The 23,528-nt window shown below is 45.1% G+C and overlaps 1 protein-coding gene across 1 annotated transcript; it reads left to right on the forward strand.

Moving 5' to 3' along the window:
* The first annotated feature begins 269 nt into the window (after nt 1-269).
* Nucleotides 270-22,591, forward strand: LOC110834906 (plasmolipin). The gene is made up of 4 exons (XM_087361225.1): nt 270-526; nt 20,232-20,399; nt 20,503-20,619; nt 21,090-22,591. The coding sequence occupies exons 1-4, from the start codon at nt 350-352 to the stop codon at nt 21,174-21,176; spliced, it is 549 nt and encodes a 182-aa protein (XP_087217351.1). The 5' UTR covers nt 270-349; the 3' UTR covers nt 21,177-22,591.
* Nucleotides 22,592-23,528: the final 937 nt, after the last annotated feature.

The following is a 23,528-nucleotide window of genomic DNA, read 5'->3' on the forward strand; positions in this document are numbered from 1 at the left end:
GTCTCTGTTGTTCACGCAACGTCAAGACGCAGTTGTACTGTTTGCTGACAGATGTCAGTTGTGACGGCGAAGCGAAGACAATTTCTGATTGCACTTTCCTGTACTTTAGTCGTGGGTGCGAGCCAAACGGACCTAAGTACCACACTTTACCGATCACTCTCGAGCCGCTGTTGCTCTCAGGAACTTGTTATGAACCCACCCAACCTGAAACATGGGCTGTAGAGGGAGGGCGGGGGGAAGGAGGGGTCGTGGAGGGACTCTCACGGCACGGAGCGGAACTCGGCGTTAGTCTGAACAGTGAGTGAGGAGTGTTTGCGTGTGAGGCGATCGGAGTTTTGAGTTACGAAGTATGATGACGGAGACAACTGTGACCGTGACGACGACCGAGGGGGCCCCCGGTCACAACGCGACGTCACAGCCGACGGTGAAGTCAGACCCTGGACAGGGACAGGGCAGCCTCGCCTGGATCCGACTAAACTTCCTCTACTTCCGGACTATCCCCGGCATACTAAAGCTCTTACAAGTGGTAAGTTGAGCGACCACATGTAGCTGGGAGAACGTTATCAAACAAACACGCACGTTCCTGAGGGAAGTACATGTTTCGGATTTGCGCAGTCCGTTCATGACTCGCGATAAATACGTACGCAGTACACTTTACTATCTGATGCTCAATTGGTCCATAAATTTTACTGGGAATGTACACAAAATTTCAATCGTAAAATCACAAGGAGAAAGGCCTCTTGGAAGACAGAATTTTAAATGAGACGATAATATTAAGGCTGATCTTTAGTGAATGGGGTGTGAGAAGGTTGATTGGATTCATCTGGCTCAGGATTGGTTTTTGTGGCTGTCTCTGGTGAACAAGAGCCTTTGGGTTCCATTAAAAAGACGGAGAATTTCTCGACAGGAAATACTCACAAACGCACACAATATCACGAAACACTTCCATCCTCAGTGAAGAAATGCTTCTGAAGATCGTGAATTGTGAAGTTTTGTCATATAACCTCACAAAAATAATCTTGACAGTTAAAAAAACTTTGTCTTCACAGTGACGTGAACACAGATCGACACATTGACGTTTTTCGCCAATTTTTCTGTCCTCCAATTAATCTCGGCCACTTTGTCAACTATGAACTCCGACCATCGCTATACGTAAAAAAGCGAACGGGGGTTTAGTATTCTTGTACGTGTATTCATTGACCATATTAGTTTGCGTAAAGAGTGCCTTGAAGATGGACTAATAAGTCCGAAACATGTCGCCTAAGAGAATGAACGCAGAGACATGTGATAAATGAGTGCATTTCAGCATAAATTTACAAATATTGTGTGTTGAAAATCATCCATTTAATGTTTTAACCCTTCGAAGCCGAAGCTCGTCTAAATAGCATTTAATAATCCAGTCCGTACCGCGAAGAAAACACAACTCGTCACCATTACAAAGATCAATTGGTTAACGCTGTTTAAGGAAATAATCGCTGTTTAATGCGGAAGTCATACGAGACACATAAATGACTGTTGAAGCTTATGAAAGACGTAATAACGAAGGCCTCGAGGGTTCAGTAATTGTCCTGATGGCAGTGTTCTGTCCGTATTCCTGTAGACTAAACAGCACAGCAACATTCCGGCCAGCTGGATCTTGATTCGTTAAAAAAACGCAAAAGAAAATGTTTACTGTACTCTGGTATCACACTTCCCAAGGAATTTTCTTAAACTGAGAGTACATACTGTGTTTTTGAAACGTCCTCGTGTCGAGGTCTTGCTTAAAATATACAGCTTCTTCATTAAAAGTGTAATCTCATTGTACAGTAAAGCCATCTGTTTGAAGAAGACTCAAGTTCTCTTGTTTATGATGTTCTTTTTTCAATTTTGCTTCTGTATTTAATCAGCCTTCGAATGGTACTGCGTCGAATCCCTGTCGAGTTAATTTATACTTATTACACGATGCTCATTTCATGGTTAGATTGACTGTTCATGTAGCATGAATCGGAAATATACAAAATGCATTTTGGCCTAAAACTTGTAGGGAAGAAACCACTCGAAAGACATTTGTGTAGATGGGGTGATAATATTAAAAGCAATCTTAAGGAACATCTTGCGAACGTGTTCATGAAATTATTGATCTCCAGACGGTGGGAACCTTTTTTTGCTCTTCTGAGCTACAGACAGCTTCTGTGGAAGGAATTTGCATCTCAGAGTGGGTTCTTGCTCGTGTTGGCGTACAGACCGAAGTACTTCTTCCCGCTCAACACACCTGAAGACAGGTGAAACCTCTCATCACACTTTGCATGACAGCCCGGTAACCTTGGTCTGCATTCTGCTGCGGACTGTACAGTCCCTCGTGACGTAACAAGCGAGAACAGGTTTAAAACCACGTGACCTAATAAAAACCAACCTTTGCGTGGACAACAGGAAAACAACTTCCACCGCCATCTTGGACTTTATCATCTTGTGTGCTTGATTAATGCGTGAAAGACCAGTGGTAACTATACGTACCACCTGCTTTTACAACTCAGCATTTTAGTATGTATGGGTTTCGTGAAACATTATTTCCTTAAACAGCGTTAACCACGTGATCTTCGTAATGGTGAGGCGTTGTGTTTTCTTCGCGGTACGGACTGGATTCTTAAAAGTTCGGGAGACATAAAATTCTTCCTACTCCAGCCATGTTGGATCCTTTGTACTGTTAAATAAATAAGTCACAAATGCCACTGCTGTAATATATACGGCTCTGACGTCACTAAACTGTTATCTTTCCTGTGCGAATTTAATATTATATCCTGCATATTCCGTCGAATTGAAGCCCGACGCTCGTCTAAATATCATTTAACGAAAGAACAGATAAGCACAGCGGTTCGATTTTGCTGTCAGGCGTAGATTTTCCTCCGTGTGTGCTGGAAATGCATCTGTCTGTCAGCGAGCACAGATTTTCACTTTCTCCTTTATCAGTCGCTTGTAACGAGACACAGTTCGGCAGTCTCTTGTTTTGTATCTCACGGGCCGGTCACGTACCGAAAGCTATGCGGAACACCTTGAATTCGTCCAGTGGCGGACTGGCATGTGTAGGTTCGTGGGTTATTTAACTCTGCCACATCAGCTGCTGGGTTTTTTTTTATGGCGAACTGATGAGGGCGTGGTCTGTTGCAAGGAAATTGGGATTTTTCGCACTTACGAGTTTATTTATATGAACATGTGTGTCGTAAGCGTTGCCATGGCAATGCTTTTACCAGCCAACAGGTTATTCAGCCCATCCTCTGTCGCTTGTGACTGCACTGGCGATGGAATTTGTTATCTGCGTCTCCGTCTACCAAGATTACTTCCTCCTTCATGACGTTCAGGTGAATCAGGGATGTGTGACATCACTGGCCACATGTGGCCCTTGGAAAGTTTGTTTTTAGTGTTGTGATCAAAGTTAATCAAGGGGAGGGCGGAAACTAGGAAGGAGAAGCTCGCAGAGTGTTTTGACGAGATAACAGCAGTTGCATACAGGATAACTGAGAAAACTCCGTGTGTACCGACCATTACTAGGAGAAGGTTTAATAGTACTCGTATCAGCATGAAGATGGAGGCAGCAATTACCTCCGAAACAGCTATCTTCAGACTCACCGCCGTGAGAACCTCAAATATTCTACATCAACACGTACATATTTGGGAGGTCCCTGGTTCAAATATCGGTTTGGAGAACTGTTATCCTGACTGAGAGTTTAATGATTTCGTTGGTAAATGTAGGCGTCGTTAAATAAGTAAATCTAACACAAGCGTTAATTCCGCGTTACTTCAATCCGAGTTAAACAAAAAACACGACGAAGTAATTAAGTCAGATGTAAGACAGTTATGAATTGTTCAAGGCCGGGTTCAAGAAAGGCGAGGAGAGTGTGTCCAGTTGGTGAGCACTCAGCCCGGTAACACGGTTTCCTTTCTGATTCATTACGAAAATGCTCGCTGTTTCTGTCGTCCCACGTGTAACAAATATGGCGGGACGGTAGACGCGTGCGAGGGGATGAGAAATTAACAAGCAGAGAGCACCAAATTTCATCAGAAAGAGACGAAATTCTTGAAGGAACTCAAACTGGCGCGAAATGCAGTGAACTGTTTCATCGGCCGGATATGCGTGGCGATGTTTGTATCTATAAACCACGGAAACATTTTTAATTATCTACAGTTATGCCAACTTAAAGAATACAAGATTTCTTCACGATCCAGAGAACCAGTTCCATCCTCACGACCGATCTACCTTCCCGAAACTGGAGTAAAGGCAGCGAGCCATATGTACGAGGTTCGTCCTTAAAGTAAGTTTCCCTGGGGCCGTTTACAGAAACAAAACACAATTTTACGGAAATATTTATTGCAACAGATACAGCAAGTGTCCAGCTATTTTTCAACATATTCGCCACCGGAATTGAGACATTTGTCATACCGTGGGACCAACTTTTGAATACCTGTGTCGTAGAAGTCTGCCGCCTGGGATTGGAACCACTGTGTGACAACCATCTCCGCCTCTCTGTCATTCTCAAAACGCTGACGCTGACCGGACAGGAATTTCTTGAGGTGTAGGAAAAGATGGAAATCACTGGGAGCGAGGTCCGGGCTGTAGGGTGGATGATTAAACACCTCCCAGCTGAACTCCTGCAGGAGACTTGCTGTCCGTCGAGCCGTGTGCGGCCTAGCGTTATCACTGACCGCACTTCACAGTCGGCGGGAGCTGGAATAAGAACCTCCATCTTCAACAGCTGCAACGATGCTACTGTGAGAACGCGGGAGGTGCCGTTAGTGCATGCGCCATGCTACGGCATTGCTCTATCACGCACGCACAGTCGCTTCGCGCAATATAAGGTTTGCTAGCTGTGGGACGAGTGGGAAACTTACTTTTGGGACGCGCCTCGTACAAAAGTTCTCGAGTCATATAGACAGCTGTGTTATGTTATCCTGCGTCAGAAGGAGAAGTCGTCAAATCGCAGTCAGGAACAAGTGACTTGGGACAAACCCTGTCCGACCCTAGGACCATTTGGGGCGCCCATTCCTGGCCCCGAGCTTCAAAAACGAAGCCCCGGGTATTTACGATCTGCCCCGACTGTCTTTAATCCTTGAATGAATATTAAACGACGCTCTAAAAGCTTATGAGTTCATTTCGGCGCTTGGGGAATTGCAGGAAGATGTCCGCTTGCGATGTTTTCTACGACTTGTTTCGTGAACCCGACTTATCGCGAGCAAAAGATGTCCCGAGAAATCCCCAAATTCTGTACGAAGTTTGGTCGATATCCTTCGAACCGGGAGGCGAACTTTGTCTGTGTTCCCAGTTCCAGGATCGTCTCCCTCGGGGGTGGGGTTAGACCCGGAAAATCTTGCCCCAGTGTTACTTTAACCATCGCAGATGAACACGGACTGACCCACGATGTAAAAGAGACGACGGTGCTTAATTCCCCCGCGAGGGTCTGAGAAAAACCACGCACCGCGCCAGGACTACCAGAACCGAATTTATTTATTATTTATTTGTAGTGTTCTGTCTGACGACAGGTCCATATGAACAGGATCCTTCCATCCTTTTCTCGGACTGGGACCTGTTCATATACGTTCTTGGCAGATGATCCAGAAGTGGTTTGCCATTGCCTTCTTCTGTGTGTGAATGGAGTAATTGTTGGGAGGCCACGGAGGAAAACTCCGTGTTGCCTAGACCACGGCCTTGCCCAACAGAAGTTATAAATTCGGGCACCGCCGGGAATCGAACCCGAGACCCCAGGATTACAAGGCCAGCGTTCTAACCGCTAGACCACCGTGGCAGAGAACCGAATACAAAGCAGACGTGCCAACACTACAGTTGAAGAGGAACGCGTGTTGTGGTGTCTTCGCTTGAAAGCGACGTTTCCAGAACGAGGGCAGCGAACTGGGTCACTGACAGGTGGAATACGAAACTAACCAACAAACGAACACACAGACGTGGCGGCGCTTGCATACCAAAAACGGGCGTGTATCCCGCGTTATCTCACACAAATTCACACTTCGCAGTGTCAATAACGACGCACATCCAGCAAATTCTCTCTCGTAACTCGCGCAGTGGAAAGATAGAATCCCGTGGTGCGCTGCCAGAAATAACTCTTTATCTGGACCGAGGAAATGAAGATACTGTGCGGGGAGCAGCTTCGGAGGGGGCAAAGCCGAGTTCACAATGAGCCGACCAATTTCGGCGAATTGCCGTCAAAATTGGAACATTTAAACCGCATCAGTGCACGCGCACTGGACAGATTTCATTGTCCCGTGACAGCTAAACCATCTGAAGCCCGACGCTCGTCTAAATAATATACAAGAATTCAGTCCGTACCGCGAAGAAAACACAACGCCTCACCATTACAAAGATCAACTGGTTAACGCTGTTTAAGGAAATAATCGCTGTTTAATCTGATAATTAATTAACCCTTCGAAGCCGAAGCTCGTCTAAATAGCATTTAAGAATCCAGTCCGTACCGCGAAGAAAACACAACGCCTCACCATTACGAAGATCAACTGGTTAACGCTGTTTAAAGAAATAATCGCTGTTTATTCTGATAATTAATTAACCCTTCGAAGCCGAAGCTCGTCTAAATAGCATTTAAGAATCCAGCCCGTACCGCGAAGTAAACACAACGCCTCACCATTACAAAGATCAACTGGTTAACGCTGTTTAAGGAACTAATCGCTGTTTGTTTTAAAAACCACGCGGAACACATAAATTCACTCTGTGGGGGAAAACTGCGTGTTAAAGCTAGTGGTACACACAGTTACCACTTTGTCTAAAAGGGATAAAGGTAATTATGTGACCGGTGGGGAACACGGAGCTAAAATATTGCCACTTGCACGTCTTTTGGCTGCATTCGCCCTGAAGTCATCGAAGTATAGGACTGTCGGTAATGCATCTTCCTTCTTTTCTAACAACCGCGAGTTTCTACTTATCCGACGAGTTGTTGATGTATAGGAAAGACATCTTTGGTAAACTGACAAAACGCTGATATGATAAACGTATCAATCTGTCTGGATTTTTCCTCTAGCCTCTGCGTTCAGACCGGCTCTGGGGCCCACCCAGCCTCCTCTACAATGGGTACCGGGGTCCTTTCCCGGGGGTAAAGCCGGCCGGGGCGTGACACTGGCCACTCCCCCCCATTTAGTGCCGGGGTTAAGAATGAGTAGGAGCTATACTTCATCTCCCCCCAAGCGCCTAAATGGCGTACAGTGGGACGGCTTTACGTTTACGAGACCCGGTGAGCCGCCTTGATACAGGAACTGATGAAAACAGAGAGAAATGTCTGTGGGATTTCTCGAGCAGAGATTATTACCAATTCCTGCACTGCGAGCGGGAAGAATCTTCACCCTGGTGATAGGCTGACGAGTCGCTTTGGGTCCAAAGGCACGTTCACTGGCGGCCCAGAGTTCACGTCCCGGTACAACAGAACATTTAGCAACATTTGTTCAGACTTAAGTCTACTTGTAATAGAGAAACTTAAAAAACTTGTGCTCCTTTCTCGACGTTGCCAGGGCAATCACGTGTTTTAAGACACGTGATCATGTCAGGAAACACGAAATGCATTCAGAACTTCGATTGGAAGGCCTCAAGGAAACAATTGTTCATGCGTCTGAGAATAATATTAAAATGAATCTCAGCGGAAACCACAGTACAAATGAAAGAAGCCAGTTGAGGGATTTTGTGAACACGTTCATGGACTTTCCGGTATGTTCTGAGCAAACTTGACACATCGGGAGTGGGGGACAGAGTCCTTAAGTCGCTTAGATAATCAGAAATTCTCCCACATTTTACAGATCCGGAACTTTCTTTACCTAGGTCAACCACTGCAGACCGTCGAATCCCGACACACTGCTTAAGATCCATTTTAATATTATCCCGCAATCAACGCCTGGATCGTCTGAATCATTATAATGTTTGGCGAGCAGAACAAATTTCTTACAGAACTGATCTTTTTCCAAATATCAAGTAAGTGTTAAGGGATTTTGGGCCTTAAGGGATAATATTTATGACTGTGTGTTTACAACTTTAGATTTCCTAGTCATACCTGACGAGCAATTTAATATTAAAATTATCGTTTCGTATTCTTAGACAAGAGACGAGCTGACAAAAGGCGCTTTGAACTGTAAGCGTGCCCCAAATTGGCACTCCACAAAGCAGACTCGGCAGATATCAAATCGTGTGTGTTTAAGCGAACTGGCTCAGATCCAGCTTCGTAATTATTTAAAAGAAGCAACGGGGATGGGCGTAGTCCGGGTGACAACACTGCGCGACAGCTGGCGAGTGGTGACGACATCCTCAAGTACTGGAAGGTGGTCGTTCAGAACGGGACTCGCTCTCCAGTGAACTACTTATCTTTAAAGCCGAAGTTCGTCTACATAACTTTCAGTCCGTACCACTAAGAAAACACAACGCCTCACCATTGCAAAAGATCAACTGGTTAACGCTGTTTAAGGAAATAATCACTGTTTATTCTGAGAATCATACGAAACACGTAAATGCAAAATGCAGAGGTAGTGATGTTCTTTTGCCACGTGAGGTGTGACGTAATGTTTCGTGATTCACTGATTCCGCGAATTACAAATTGTATCATTCCGACACGAATTTCATAAGCAGAGTTTCCAACTGAGGTGTATGAACAAAAACACTGGGCAACAAAATTTTTAGCTTTTTGTTTGTAATATGGACCACTTCTGGATCTTGAAGATTACATTAAAAAAATTGTAACATCGTTTTCTTTGTCATCCGCTAGTTTTTATTTGATTCAAAACTTATTTCCTTTCACAGAACCTATTATGCAGTTTGAAAGATGAAAGTTATTTAAATATGATAAAATTTGGAACGAGGGGACCAAATGCAGCGAAAAATATTAATAAAACACAAATACATAACAAAAATTCACACGGAAGCCACTAATAAAACATCGTAATCTGACATTATGGTTGGTTGACAAATGTTTAAAAATAAAATCACAGTTCCCCCCCCCCCCCCCGTGAATCATAAAATGTTCCCTTTGCAAGTGCCATTTTTCCTTAACTGTGACGAGACACAAAATGTCCAAGTCCACATCTGCAATTCGCATGTCAGAATTAACCAAAAAAAAGAGAGTTTTAAATCATGTCATCAAAACCTTGTTGACACTTTTACTTTGATTTCTCCCGAAACGTCGAACCTATTTATGAAAGCGTGTAATTTGGATTAGAAGTCGAGGAAGAACTTCGAAATGTACCAGCTCGCTTAATACACGGATGTTGACAGAGGGACTGCCACGAGGAGATAAGACATGCGTGCAGAATTTTGGTAGGGAAACCTCGTTAAAGAAAATGCTGCAAAGTCACGAGGCTTGTGTGATAAGGAAGCAAAGCGCACACGTGGACAGGGCGGACGAGCGACTTCACTGAACGCCATTCTGTTTCCTGGTCTGCATTCCTGTACAGTCTACGTCCCGTTAACGGCCGAATTTTCCCGCCTCGGAGGGAGACCGGGGGATTCTCGCGTTCTCTCGCAGCTCACGAGGATGAACGAGCTTGGCGTGCCTGCGCCGGGAATCGAACGCTCGATGTCGACCCCAAATCATTAATGATCATACATTTCGTCCACGCAGTGCATTATGGAATTGGTGTCATTCTGGAAGTAAACAGCGTTAACCAGTTGATCTTTGTAACGGTGTGGCGTTGTGTTTTCTTCGCGGTACGGACTGGATTCTTAAATGCTATTTAGACGAGCTTCGGCTTCGAAGGGTTAATTAATTATCAGAATAAAAATCTATTATTTCCTTAAACAGCGTTAAGCAGTTGATCTTTGTAACGGTGGGGCGTTGTGTTTTCTTCGCGGTACGGACTGGATTCTTAAATGCTATTTAGACGAGCTTCGGCTTCGAAGGGTTAATTAATTATCAGAATAAAAATCTATTATTTCCTTAAACAGCGTTAAGCAGTTGATCTTTGTAACGGTGGGGCGTTGTGTTTTCTTCGCGGTACGGACTGGATTCTTAAATGCTATTTAGACGAGCTTCGGCTTCGAAGGGTTAATTAATTATCAGAATAAAAATCTATTATTTCCTTAAACAGCGTTAAGCAGTTGATCTTTGTAACGGTGGGGCGTTGTGTTTTCTTCGCGGTACGGACTGAATTCTTAAATGCTATTTAGACGAGCTTCGGCTTCGAAGGGTTATTTAATTATCAGAATAAAAATCTATTATTTCCTTAAACAGCGTTAAGCAGTTGATCTTTGTAACGGTGGGGCGTTGTGTTTTCTTCGCGGTACGGACTGGATTCTTAAATGCTATTTAGACGAGCTTCGGCTTCGAAGGGTTAATTAATTATCAGAATAAAAATCTATTATTTCCTTAAACAGCGTTAAGCAGTTGATCTTTGTAACGGTGGGGCGTTGTGTTTTCTTCGCGGTACGGACTGGATTCTTAAATGCTATTTAGACGAGCTTCGGCTTCGAAGGGTTAATTAATTATCAGAATAAAAATCTATTATTTCCTTAAACAGCGTTAAGCAGTTGATCTTTGTAATGGTGAGGCGTTGTGTTTTCTTCGCGGTACGGACTGGATTCTTAAATGCTATTTAGACGAGCTTCGGCTTCGAAGGGTTAATTAATTATCAGAATAAACAGCGATTATTTCCTTAAACAGCGTTAACCAGTTGATCTTTGTAACAGTGTGGCGTTGTGTTTTCTTCGCGGTACGGACTGGATTCTTAAATGCTATTTAGACGAGCTTCGGCTTCGAAGGGTTAATTAATTATCAGAATAAAAATCTATTATTTCCTTAAACAGCGTTAAGCAGTTGATCTTTGTAACGGTGGGGCGTTGTGTTTTCTTCGCGGTACGGACTGGATTCTTAAATGCTATTTAGACGAGCTTCGGCTTCGAAGGGTTAATTAATTATCAGAATAAACAGCGATTATTTCCTTAAACAGCGTTAACCAGTTGATCTTTGTAACGGTGTGGCGTTGTGTTTTCTTCGCGGTACGGACTGGATTCTTAAATGCTATTTAGACGAGCTTCGGCTTCGAAGGGTTAATTAATTATCAGAATAAAAATCTATTATTTCCTTAAACAGCGTTAAGCAGTTGATCTTTGTAACGGTGGGGCGTTGTGTTTTCTTCGCGGTACGGACTGGATTCTTAAATGCTATTTAGACGAGCTTCGGCTTCGAAGGGTTAATTAATTATCAGAATAAACAGCGATTATTTCCTTAAACAGCGTTAACCAGTTGATCTTTGTAACGGTGTGGCGTTGTGTTTTCTTCGCGGTACGGACTGGATTCTTAAATGCTATTTAGACGAGCTTCGGCTTCGAAGGGTTAATTAATTATCAGAATAAAAATCTATTATTTCCTTAAACAGCGTTAAGCAGTTGATCTTTGTAACGGTGGGGCGTTGTGTTTTCTTCGCGGTACGGACTGGATTCTTAAATGCTATTTAGACGAGCTTCGGCTTCGAAGGGTTAATTAATTATCAGAATAAACAGCGATTATTTCCTTAAACAGCGTTAACCAGTTGATCTTTGTAATGGTGAGGCGTTGTGTTTTCTTCGCGGTACGGACTGGATTCTTAAATGCTATTTAGACGAGCTTCGGCTTCGAAGGGTTAATTAATTATCAGAATAAACAGCGATTATTTCCTTAAACAGCGTTAACCACTTGATCTTTGTAATGGTGAGGCGTTGTGTTTTCTTCGCGGTACGGACTGAATTCTTAAATGCTATTTAGACGAGCTTCGGCTTCGAAGGGTTAATTAATTATCAGAATAAAAATCTATTATTTCCTTAAACAGCGTTAACCACTTGATCTTTGTAATGGTGAGGCGTTGTGTTTTCTTCGCGGTACGGACTGAATTCTTACGTATTCTTTAGGTAAGGCCTGGGTTGGAGCCATCTCGACACAGGTTTTCCTTGGTTTTCCTCTGTCTTCAAGCAAATGCTGAGATGGTTCCCAAGTTCCAAGTTGCCACTGCAAGCTTCTCATGCAGCCCTCCCGATTTAAATTAATCAAAATTTACCACCCCTTAACGCCGTCAAAATTTACCCCCCTCCCCTCAGTAGGAACTTCTAAATTATGTATTAAACTTCCAAATTAATAGCCTCAGCTTTCGCTAATACAAAATTTCAAAATTCCGTCTTTTATGCCAATCATCACACTAACGCCTTCGCTCTTACTTTATCCTTAACAGAAGGACGAGCGGGCATTGCCTGGGGACCTTCTAGCTATAAGATGCTCTTTCTCCCCCCCAGATATCGAAGTGGCTCTCACTTCTCCCCCACCAATTTCCTCTTTCTCTCTCTCTCTCTCTCTCTTTTGAGCGTGTCGCTGCTTGGATACCTTCTGAGGTAAGAGAGCGCTGTTAATCACAACACTTCCATATTTCACTGCCATAAATACCAAATGTGCTAAGCAGCACTAATATTGTTAAATAAACACTAATTGGTGACTCTGCTGACTTAGATAGTTGGTTTGCGCCGTTCTCGAATGTTCGTGCTTATCATTAAGACTCGGCTCGAAGTTAAACATTGTTAGCAACGCCACCCGACTTCAACAGTCTGAACTATATTCAAATTTATCCTCATTCGTAGATTACAAAAGAGAAAAGAAAAGTTCAACTGTCCGAGACTTGACCGTCACTTCCTGTTGGACAAGGACCGTTACAGCCGAGGGCTTTGGGGCGGGCGAAGCTTACTGACGCAGGATTCGAGGCTAAACAAGTAGCAACAAGCGATATCGTTCCGGTTTGATCGCTTCTTATAGTACGAGGTGCGATCGGAAAGTTTCAAGACTGCGCGTATAAAAACCCGTACACTTATCTCAGGTATTAAATTCATCCATCACCCTCGAAGTAGTTCCCCTGGGAGTGAACACAACGATCCCAGCGCCGCTGCCAAGCCTGGAAATCTTTCTTTGTCAGCCTGTCAAGCACCATCTGCGATTCTGCCTGAATCTCTTCTATCGTCTCAAATCTCCTTCCCTTTAGCTGAATTTTCATCTTTGGAAAGAGGAAGAAGTCACACGGAGCTTAGAAAGGAAGTTGGGGTCGGTTCTTGCAAGATCTTTGAGCTCCTGACAAACGAGAAGTCGATTCTGCTTCTGGTCCTCAGACAGGATGCGTCGCATGTGGAGTTCTTCCTTTAGAATAAATCAGCTGACAGGTCCCATAGCCTATCCCAACAATGTCGCACAAGTCGTTGATGGTACGACGTCGATCTTCGTAACATTTTCGGGCGTTGTGCTCGAAGATGGTCGTCCAGAACGCTCGTCATCATCGACAGAGGTTCGGCCATTTTTAAAACGTGAATGCCACACAAAAGTTTGCGGACTCCCCAAATGCTTGCTTTAGCATTTCATAGGTTTCCGTAGCCGTTTTGGCGAGTCTTTGACAAAATTTGATGCACACGCCATTCCGAAATCGCAGGAGGGTCGGTGTAATGCACTACCAAAACGCCCGTAACTAAGAAACAAATGCTAATTCGATGATGCCGGCTGGCACACTGATTCACTATGAATGTAGGCCGCACCCCCTAGCGGCAGAAGCTCGTACTACATCCGGTTCGCCCTCTATTGACACAGTCTGTAAACTTTCCGATCGCACCTCGTAATAAGATGTTTTGTTTCTGTAAGCGACATCTACCGGGTATCGCCTGTTGCTACTTGTTTCGACTTAAATCCTGCCTTACAACGAACAACCACCAACAGTGAGTAAACTGAAATGGTCACAAGTATTATCCCACAAGGCTCAAAGTCCGTCAGGATCGAACGATCGCCACAGACAGACGTGTCCAGTAACATTTTTAAAATCGCCCGGAACTCGACACGCGGAAGACCGCGTTCGTGCGTTCGTTCACACGCCCTGACTTTGCTCGTGACGTAGCAACTGGCTGTAGGAAACCTTATTTAGCTGACGACTTCCTACGCCGTGAATCCGTCGTCCACCTCGAGTTAGGCCCAAACTCGTCAGTCTCCCCGTTCTTTACACCTTAAAGAGCACAGAACCTCGCGGGTGGCAAACCGGGGACCGTCTCGGCCGCCAATTTGACACCTGTTGGCCGCGAACTGCAATGAAGACGCATGAATTGGTCCACGATATTAAAATGTCTTCACTCTCCGTTCATTGAATGTGTGTATACATATTTTTGGAAGACCCTGTATGAACCCAAAATCTTGTCCGCGGGGTTTCTCGGAAGGAATTAAAATTTCCAGTGCCATTTCTAAGGTGGGTGTACCCAGCTTGAAAATGGCAACTGTGATGTTTGCCGAAACGTCGGTTAACACTAAACATTCGACGCGACTCTCACCCGAAAGTCGATGTTATATAGACACGCGTAAAATTGTTTAGTGTCCAGGTGTGGACAGAAATTTGTACAACGTGTACAGAATAAGGAGTCGCGAACGGCCGACAAGGGGTGATCCCGCCATTTATTAAAAAAAAAGTTAACAGATTCGTAATGATTAAAGATAAATAAATAATTTCAGTGCGTACTGAGGGGAGCTACGTCGTTTAGTATGTCTTATCTTTTCACAAAATCCACTTGGAAAGTCCTACGTGCCCCGTCAATTCGAAGGCGTTTTTTTCCGGCGAGATAAAACGGTCTCAGCGTGAAGGCATTCAAATAACTGAACCTTAACCCAAAGTCCGTGGGTCCCCGCGTTCTTACGCGCCCCCCAGCACGTAATAAAAAAAATGACGACCGGAGAGCGAGGTGTTTTATGGAAATTCGAAGTACGTGCACAATTACGCTCAGAAGAGTCGACGCGTAATTGGTCGGGCGCCATTGCCGAGGCCTGGAGTCTCTCCTCAGTGTTCCCGTTCGCCACGACGGCGCTGCAACCGGAAGAGAACTTCCTAAACCACAAACATCTATTATCTTTGGAGCACATGGAAGGATAATATTAAAATGCATCGAAAGGAAACAGGGTATGGTCCAGTGGCGGACTCTTCTGAACGGAGTAACGGAGCTTCTGGTTTTCGGAAACGTCGGAGGGCGTATTCTCGACCGGTTGAACGACTGTCAGATTCTCAAGAAGTTCTCTGCTCTGTTGAACTGTTAGCGTTACGGGAGCGACGCCCTCGGTCAGCTTCAGAAACGAGGGAAACAAGAAATGACGGCAAAGTCTTGTTCGGAATTCCTCAAGGAAAGAAGAGCCCAGGACGAGAATATATTATTAAAATGAATCTCAAGGAAACAGGACTATAGTTTTCATGCAGTTTGTTAGAAAGACATCGGGTCGCGGACCCCAGTGTGCTGAACTGAGGTTGTGGGATTTGAGGTTCTCACGGCGGTGAGTCTGAAGATCTCTGTCTTCTGGTATAAGTTCAACGACGTTTCAGAGGTCCTTTCTGCCTCCATCATCAGGGCGATGAAACTGAAGTTGTCTTTACGCCAGACCAAGGAAATAAGACGCCTGACTGATCGAGGCGTGAGGCGTTGTTTCCAGCCCATTAATGTCACAGCAGACTGACGAATTAACGAGGCCAGCACTAATTAGTGGCCAGAGGTTGTGTGACCTCTGGTGGGCGAGGGTTAACAAGCAGATAGGCAGCCTGTAAGAGCGGTCTAAGGCATTCACACAGCCAAGATTTCTCTCGAGTTCTGGGTTAACTTCAGTCTGAAGAAATCCAACCTAACCTCACTTCTGTAGTCGCTAATGTAAAATATTTCGAGAATCCGCCATTTTCGTAATTTCCGTCTCACACACGAAGAAGTTTCGTGAAAATTCTTGGTGAGATCTCAGGTTCTCACGACGACTTCTTGGACTTTTCGCCCTGATGATGGAGGCGGCAATGACCTCTGAAACGTCGGCCGATTTCTACCAAACCTACGAGACAATCATGTTGAGTCAAATTCATGACCAGCTGGGCAACTGTCAGTCTTTCAAGGAACCTACTGTCCACGAGATTTTAGTTACAAGGCGGTTTTGTGAGATCGTGTACTGAAGTGACCTTGAAAGTTACGACGGTCGCCTTGTAGAAGGCAGACTATTTGGAGAAGCGTTGACGATATGACTTTCCTTCCGTGGGCCGGTACGTCATTCTGTTGTGAGTTACGGGGGGGGGGGAGCTTTGGTTTCGGGCCGTGGATGATCGTTAGCCGGTGGGCGCAGACGGAAGGAGGGGGAGGGGGTGAGTTGTACTCCTCACCAGATGCAATTAGCGATTAATTAACCTAAAATGAAGACGCAGATTGGAGAATTGGGGAATTTGTTGAGTAGCTAAACGACTATCAGCTTGTGATTCTGCAGCCACCGTCTCGATTACCGCGATCTTGGACTCTGCCCGTCGTAGGCTAGTCTAAAAAAAAAAAGACCACGTGTCGCAGACGGGATTTGCTCTCGTCTTGAGCTGCAGTCGGTCCAACGTTTCAACTTGACGTAATTTAAATTAACCGCGCGTTGAACTTTCTTCTGACTCAGGTGCATAACCGCGTGAGAGATTTATCCACTCTCACTAACTTTGGTGTTGCGTTAACACGGCTGGGGAACACGTGTTATTTAAAGAGCCACTGAAAGACTAAGAGGGTTATCAAATCTAAAACTTCTTGACGATGGTGAAGAGTCAATTGAATAAAAATTTACTTGGATATTATCCATCGTGTAGTAAATATAAAACGTAAAAAACGACGTTTCGGAGATGGGACTCTATCTCCGTCTTCAGGTTCCTACACAGTTGGGCCCACTAGATAGAGCTAATCCCTATCTCCGAAACGTCGTTTTACGTTTTATATTTACTAGACGATGGATAACATCCAAGGAAATCTTTATTCAAATGACTAAGAGGGTTGTTTCATTGCACCCGTCGGAACATCCGATCCTCCGAGCGGAGTGGCGATCGGTTACGAACCTCACCTCCGTCACGGAGTAATCCAAGCTAAAGTGAACCCTCGTCTGTTTCGGGAAAGCTGAACGTCGCTCAGCTGGTCAGGAAATTCACCGTCTTTCACGGCACCCCAAATTTCATTACCCCGCCACTGGACCTCGTCCTGAGCCAGCTTAATCCTGTCGATTCCATCGTTCAGCATTTCCATCTACTACCAGGTCTCTCGCAAGTGGTTTTACCCTCTCTTATATCCCGGCAAAAATTATGGGTGCATTTGTTGTTTCTCCCGCTCGGGATACGTGCCCGCCCTTCTCACCGCCAGCAATTCTAAGATCAGTAGCAAGTTATTTAACAACTCTTTATCAGTTGTGGAGGACAGATCGCGTCAAATGTGCATCATGAATTTTGAAGCGTGTGGAAGGAAGTGGTCGTGGCCCACTGTAATTTGCTTAGCCGGCAAATGTATTATAACAGCAGCAAGCGGAACAAGGCTCCACGGCATTCCACGGCGCAGCCAGGAACAGTTACGGTCCCCGGTGTGTAAACACGCTATTATTAACCGATGTTTCATTTGCCGACGCCTGTCAATCGGCCTTAGACATTCCTCATTTCATGGCGTGTGTTTACGCCCTCGGCCGTTTGGCGCTGCCAGACAAGAGCCAAAGGAAACGTGCACATGGTTCTTATTCCATAAATTGCGAGAGGACGACAGACTTACGATGAGCGTCTGACTTTCTTTTGCGATGTTTTCTTTCTTCGTAGTGTCCATTTCCCGAAAAGTTTCTTTCCCCATCAAAATCGTGGATTTGTTGGCCGCCACTCTCCTAAGTGCCTCAATTCTCGCCCTTGATTCATGATCATTTCATTTTTAGGAAACTTCTGTTCACGCGTAAAAGCAGGCGACCATGTTTCACGCCCACTAAGGCTAACCTAACCTAACACAACCAAACGTAGCCTAACCTAACCTTACCTTCAGGCGGGCGAGGGGAAAGTTCGCGAAAAACGCTGGCCGCGTTGGACAGCTGACGAGGAAGTCCATCATCACCTCAAGCGGTTCCCCGCAGAGGCGACTGTCATGTCCCGATTAAGAAGACGTCGTTATTATAGAAACATTTTGATTAAAAAATACGATGGAAAAATTCCGCTTGAACAGACCTTCGTCTAAATGCGTGGATAATGAAACAAATTTCACGCAAACAGGTTTTAAATATCCGAACTTAATTTGAGTCGAGAAGAATGAGATGGGCGGGGCTTGCAACACGCATGGATGGGACAAGAGGTGGTTGGGAAGCCCGAGGGGAAGAGACCGCTGGGGAGACCTAGACGTAGATGGGAGGATAATCTCAGGCGGGATCTATGGGAGATAGGAGTTGAAGGAGACTGGATTTCGTTGGCCCAGGACAGGGTCCGGTGGAGGGCTTTGGTTAATTCGGTGACGAACCTTCGGGTCCCTTAAGCCATCTGGTTTAAGTCTTTTCTTTCCCACAATGTGCCTCTCCCGTATAAAGGCGTTGGCTTTATCTGCAGCTCACTGAGCCTCGTGTGAATGCAGTCTAGAACACTCATCGAATGACTCCACCGGCGATAAGGGGCGATTACTGATATGTAAGGAATGCCAGCTCAAGGCCGATAACAGCGAACGTCCACAGCATCGTAGCGTATGCCGTCGAAGACGTAATTGGCGCGAGAGCCAGAGGCTCGAACCGACTACGTTTAGCAGAGTCCTCGTGAAACTGACAGTCGCTCAGCTCCTACACAACCCTCAGGCCACATTTCGTCATCGCCCTAACGATGGAAGGAGTAAGCACATCTGAAACGTCGGTCAGTTTCTGCGTGAAATCCCAGAAGGTACACCAGCTTCAAGATCTTCCCGTCTCTGCTTTGGTCTTCCACGCCTTTTATCGTCTCCGTGTCTCATCCTGAATGATCGCCCTCGTGAACCTCCCGAAGACCCTCGATCCGATGACTCGGCCGCTCACTTCGCCTTGCCAGCGCCATCTTGTCTCGGCCGCTCCAATAGCAGCGAAGCGGGGCCGGAAAAAATGCAAGCTTATTGTTCTAATTAATAACCCAAGCCGTACCAGGTGACAGACAAACACAGAATAACTTTGCGTGAAGTGTTTTGCCACGTGGTTCCACCATCTTGGTTAAGGCATTACATCATGCAACAACGACCTACGTCATGTGGCGTGATGAAGACGCCTCTGGAATGTCAGTGTACTCCATTAAGTACCTTCGCAATCTTATTCTTGTCATGGGTCCCAAGAAAAACGAGAAATTTCGTGACTATATGAGCGACTGTCAGCTTGTCAACAAGAACTCTGCTCCCGTAGTTTAACAGCAGACACCTCGAAAACAGACGTCCCACTTGCGAAGACTGATGACAACGCCCACAAGCCATTGCTCGGAACCTCGCTGCTCCTAACACGAGTTCGGGCAGTGTCATGACGTACACAGCGTAAGTTTTGTAAGACCCCGTGAGGTTCCACGCCAGCCGCCGCGGCGACTGACTTACCCCGGGTCATTAACGGAAGCACGCAGACCGGAAACTTGACAAAACGCAAAGAAACCTCCACTTACGGGACGGAAGCCACGCGCGGCAACGGGCTACGACGTCACGAGTGGCCGGAGGCTGTGTAACAGAGCGACGCGAAGGAGAGTTCGACGACGCCCCACAACAACGTCCGTGGTCCATTGTCAAGATCTGGGCGTGTGCTCGGCTGTCACGGACCGATCGCTCCGCGGAGCTGTTGAGGCCAACCCGTCCACATGCACCCCCCCCACAACATACAGCCGACGTTTAGGAATACGTGGAGCTGTCTCCTCCCCCCTCTACGTTGTCACGTAAGCACCGGCCATTACCCTACCGACATCTCTTCTGGGTTTCTGCGCCGTGTAGTCTGGGATAAGTTTTCCGACGTTTCAACAGCACTTCAGAAACGTCGTTAAACGTCTTCCGGACTACACGGCGCAAAGGCCTAGAAGGTGACCGGAACACGGCTTCTATAGGATTGCCTTGCGTGCAGATGTCAGCAGTCTTTACGTAGGGTCGCGGACGAAACGTCGGTTCTTAGAGAAAGACCCTCCAAGTCCGAGGGCTGCAGGCCTGCATTTTAGCCTAAAATCCCGAAGGAAAGAGATCACTTGGGTGACCCAGTGACGGATGGATATTGAGTCTCAGTGTTTGAGGGCATGGAGCGGATTCTTCCAGCTCAGGAAAGGGTCTAGTGGTGAGCTTTTGAGGACAGGGTAACAAACGTTTCATAAAAGCCAGAGGATGTCGGATGTATTGACAGGCTGAGCGACTATCAGCTTCTCGGGAAGGCCTCTGTTCCATACTGGGTATATCCCACAAGGAACATGCAACGGGCCTCATGACGACGATAAGATGGTCGATGCCTCTGTCCCTCTCACCTTGACTTCGGTTCCAGGTGTTCGGGATCATCTGCATGGCGTGTGCCTCGCCCGCCTACCTCTCAGGCACCCACTGGTTTCTGTTCGTCGCCGTGATCAGCTTCATCGCGACGATAATCTGGATCTTCATCTACCTGCTTTCCGTCCGGGAGGCCCTGAAGTTGCCCATCAACTGGATCCTGACGGTAAGACAAACACATCACGTCAAAGGTGAACTGAGTGTTGTTGGGAGAATTTCCGAGAGAACTGGGCTGGATTCAGATGTTACCGCTGTGCTCTGTGTTCCAGGAGTTGCTGAACACAAGCGCGACCACAGTGCTCTACCTGATTGCATTCATCGTGCAGCTGTCGATTCATTCGCCGCCTTACTATCGATACATCAGGGATCCCAACATCGCTGCAGGGGTAACCGCCTACTCACACTTTCAAACAAAGGAATATGCGCGCGCAGACATTTTCCCAACAGCTGTTTTCCGATCTGTGCGCGTGTTTTGAAGAAATTTATAAACTGATTTATGTTCGAGCATTGATGTCTTCTGGGTTGTTGCATCCTGTAGTCTGGTAGAAGTTTACCGACGTTTCAGAGGTACCTTTCCTGATTGTATTGCCCTGATTATGAAGGCAGCAAGTACCTCTGAAATGTCGTTAGACTTCCACCAGACTACGCGGCACAATAACCCAGAATAGAGCCAATTTTCAATGGAATTTTTCATCAGTAAAAACAGATTTAGGGTTGCCACAATCTTGTTAGTTCACCGTATTAATTTGTCCCTTGGTTTACGTAAATACCCTTCAACTACGCGGTCTCTGAGGCTTCGTATTGAAGTTAATGTAACGAAAGTTGAGCCACTGACATGCTCTGTGTCCGTGTTTAGGTATTTGGGCTCTTCAACACGCTGGCATACGGGGCAGGAGCATATTTCTTGTACGTGGAGTGGAAGGGGACAAGGGTGACCAACTAGTGACATCCTCAACTCTCCAGTGAACATGTCGGACTGATCACAGTGTGACCAGAGCCAAGAGGAACTCACCACAACGTGGCACCAAATTCTGACATCAGCTTCGTATATTCGAGGCAACTACATTGACGTTACGCCCCCCCGTGTCTGTTTAAACAAATTCAGTGGTTAAAAAAAAAAACACGAATTTACGACACTCTGAAGTGCGATCTGATCGTGGGCGGGCGAATCTGATCCCAAAATGGCGGACTGCGCGTCACTCTCGCAGTGTGCAGTAATTTCATAAACAGAAGATGATTTTTGAAACATTTGTCTCAAACAGTTTTTCGTATGTTTAATTTTGTTTACATGAGTTTGATTCCCTGATTTTTATTAAAAAAGATTCTATTTCAGTATGTGACTTAACAATATTTAAAATGATAATGGTATGAATCTGTTGTTTTATAAAGATTTAATTCAAAATGGAACATGTCCAAAACTTGCAATATATACAAACAGAATTCTGAAGAAAAAAAAATGTTAACAAATACAAATCTGTATTCGTGAACTCTGCAATGACAGAAATTACATTTTTGATCTAACCTAACAATTATTACGTAAACTCTGCTCGTAATTAAATGTCTTGTATTGTTACAACGATGCTTTTTTTAAGGTTATGTTGGACGAGGTGACATCTGCTTCAGACGGTATACAAATTCATTGATAGTTCACACAAACCATGAGAGACATTTGTGAGAGAATCATCGCTGTGTCATGGTGATTACGCGTAAGTGGGAACGCCTCAGAGCCAAACATGCTCAAATACACGTTGAAAACTGCTTTGTCAGACTGCTCACGGTTCTACCAAACACACAATTAATAACAATTACCATATTAAGTATTTTGTATTTAAGCTCTGTTTTTATTTCATTCAGAATTAGGTTAGAGTTTTGTGTTAATGGCCGCTGCTAACGTGTAACTTCATCAAAACATATTAAACGCTACAATTTCCCGTGTATTTTAATATCTACAATGTTCGTAGCATCAAACAATAGAATGTAGTACGTACGCCATGTTACCGTTGCTACTGCCATCTCTGTTGCAAAAAATCAACGATTCACTGCACTGTGCGTTGAAGGGTGAACACACCTACGCCAGATGTCTCCACCCGTAACTAAAATGTGAGCATTTCTGTGCAAGTACAATGAAAGCCCTCAGAGCGGAAAGTTAGGTTATGTTTGACGATCGCCAACAGCTGAACCTGCAGCTCTGTCTCTGAAAGTATGTTATATTCGTTAAGTTGGTACTCTGGATGGAATGTTACTAATAAAAACACTTTGAAAACAAAGATCGGTTTTATGTGTGTATCATAATTTTATACATAAACTTGTATCATAGTTTTTATGACATTGATTAATTAAATTTAATATTGAACTTTTCCTGAATACTTTAATTCACCTATTTTGTGTACCCCTGCACTTCTCTTATTCCTGCAGCGTACATTTTCAGGACGGGTTTGCAGCCAGTGGAGAAACACTCAAAATTCCAGTTAAAATTTGAACAGCCTTCATAACTTACCATGACGGCCAGTTATACTAGACTTCAAATAAAGTCTCATTCTACTAACTAATTGATTCTCTGGTAGAAGAATCCGCAGGTTCAACACCGACAACACCAGAGCCCGCCACCGGCCACGATCCTGAGGCAACTCCAACCATTTGCTATCCTCCCTAAGATCCATTTTCATGGTATCCTCCCATCTCCTTCTTGGTCTTCCCAGTGAACGTTTTCCAGAAGGATTCCCTACCAAAATCCTGCATGCACCCCTTGCCTTCCCCACCATGCGTGCTACATGTCCAGCCCACCGGAGCCTCCTATATTTCACTGTCCTTGATGTTCCGGGTGACCCAGACAATTCACGTAGCTTCTCGTGGAATATTCTAAATTCTTCCCCACTTATTTCATCCCTCCTAAGTCCGAATGTCCTCCTGAGCACGTTTTTTCCCCCAAACACTTGTAATCCACGTTCTTATTTCAAGGTAAGAGACCATGTTTCCCACCCATACAAGACAGCGGGCAAAATAATCTTTAGTGTTTTTGATAGTAACCAGGATGATAACAGCTTCTGAATTTCCAAAAACAAGCATTTCCTGAACGTGTTCTAACCTTAATTTCATCATGAACCTCATTTCTATTTGTTATTGTTGTTCCCAGATACTTCAATTTTGAAACATTTTCAAATGACGTGTTCCGCCGTTGTTGCTGAAGTTGATCGCCCACGTCTTCAGTTTTGTCTGCATTTACGTCTAGGTCCATTTCTCTGTTGGCCTCTAGGAGAGTTTCTGCATTCTTAGTTATGGTACCCAACCAGCCCCC

This window comes from Zootermopsis nevadensis, unplaced genomic scaffold, assembly GCF_977971745.1.
Source record: "Zootermopsis nevadensis isolate Lab colony 2312 unplaced genomic scaffold, Znev_1.0 Znev_ptg000057l, whole genome shotgun sequence".
NCBI lineage: Eukaryota > Metazoa > Arthropoda > Insecta > Blattodea > Termopsidae > Zootermopsis > Zootermopsis nevadensis.

Excerpts from the sequence above, each read along its gene's own strand:
- LOC110834906 (XM_087361225.1), top strand. The coding sequence starts at position 350 with ATGATGACGGAGACAACTGTGACCGTGACGACGACCGAGGGGGCCCCC. Across the intron at positions 527-20,231 it reads TACTAAAGCTCTTACAAGTG|GTGTTCGGGATCATCTGCAT; the intron begins GTAAGTTGAGCG and ends CTTCGGTTCCAG. Across the intron at positions 20,400-20,502 it reads CCATCAACTGGATCCTGACG|GAGTTGCTGAACACAAGCGC; the intron begins GTAAGACAAACA and ends TCTGTGTTCCAG.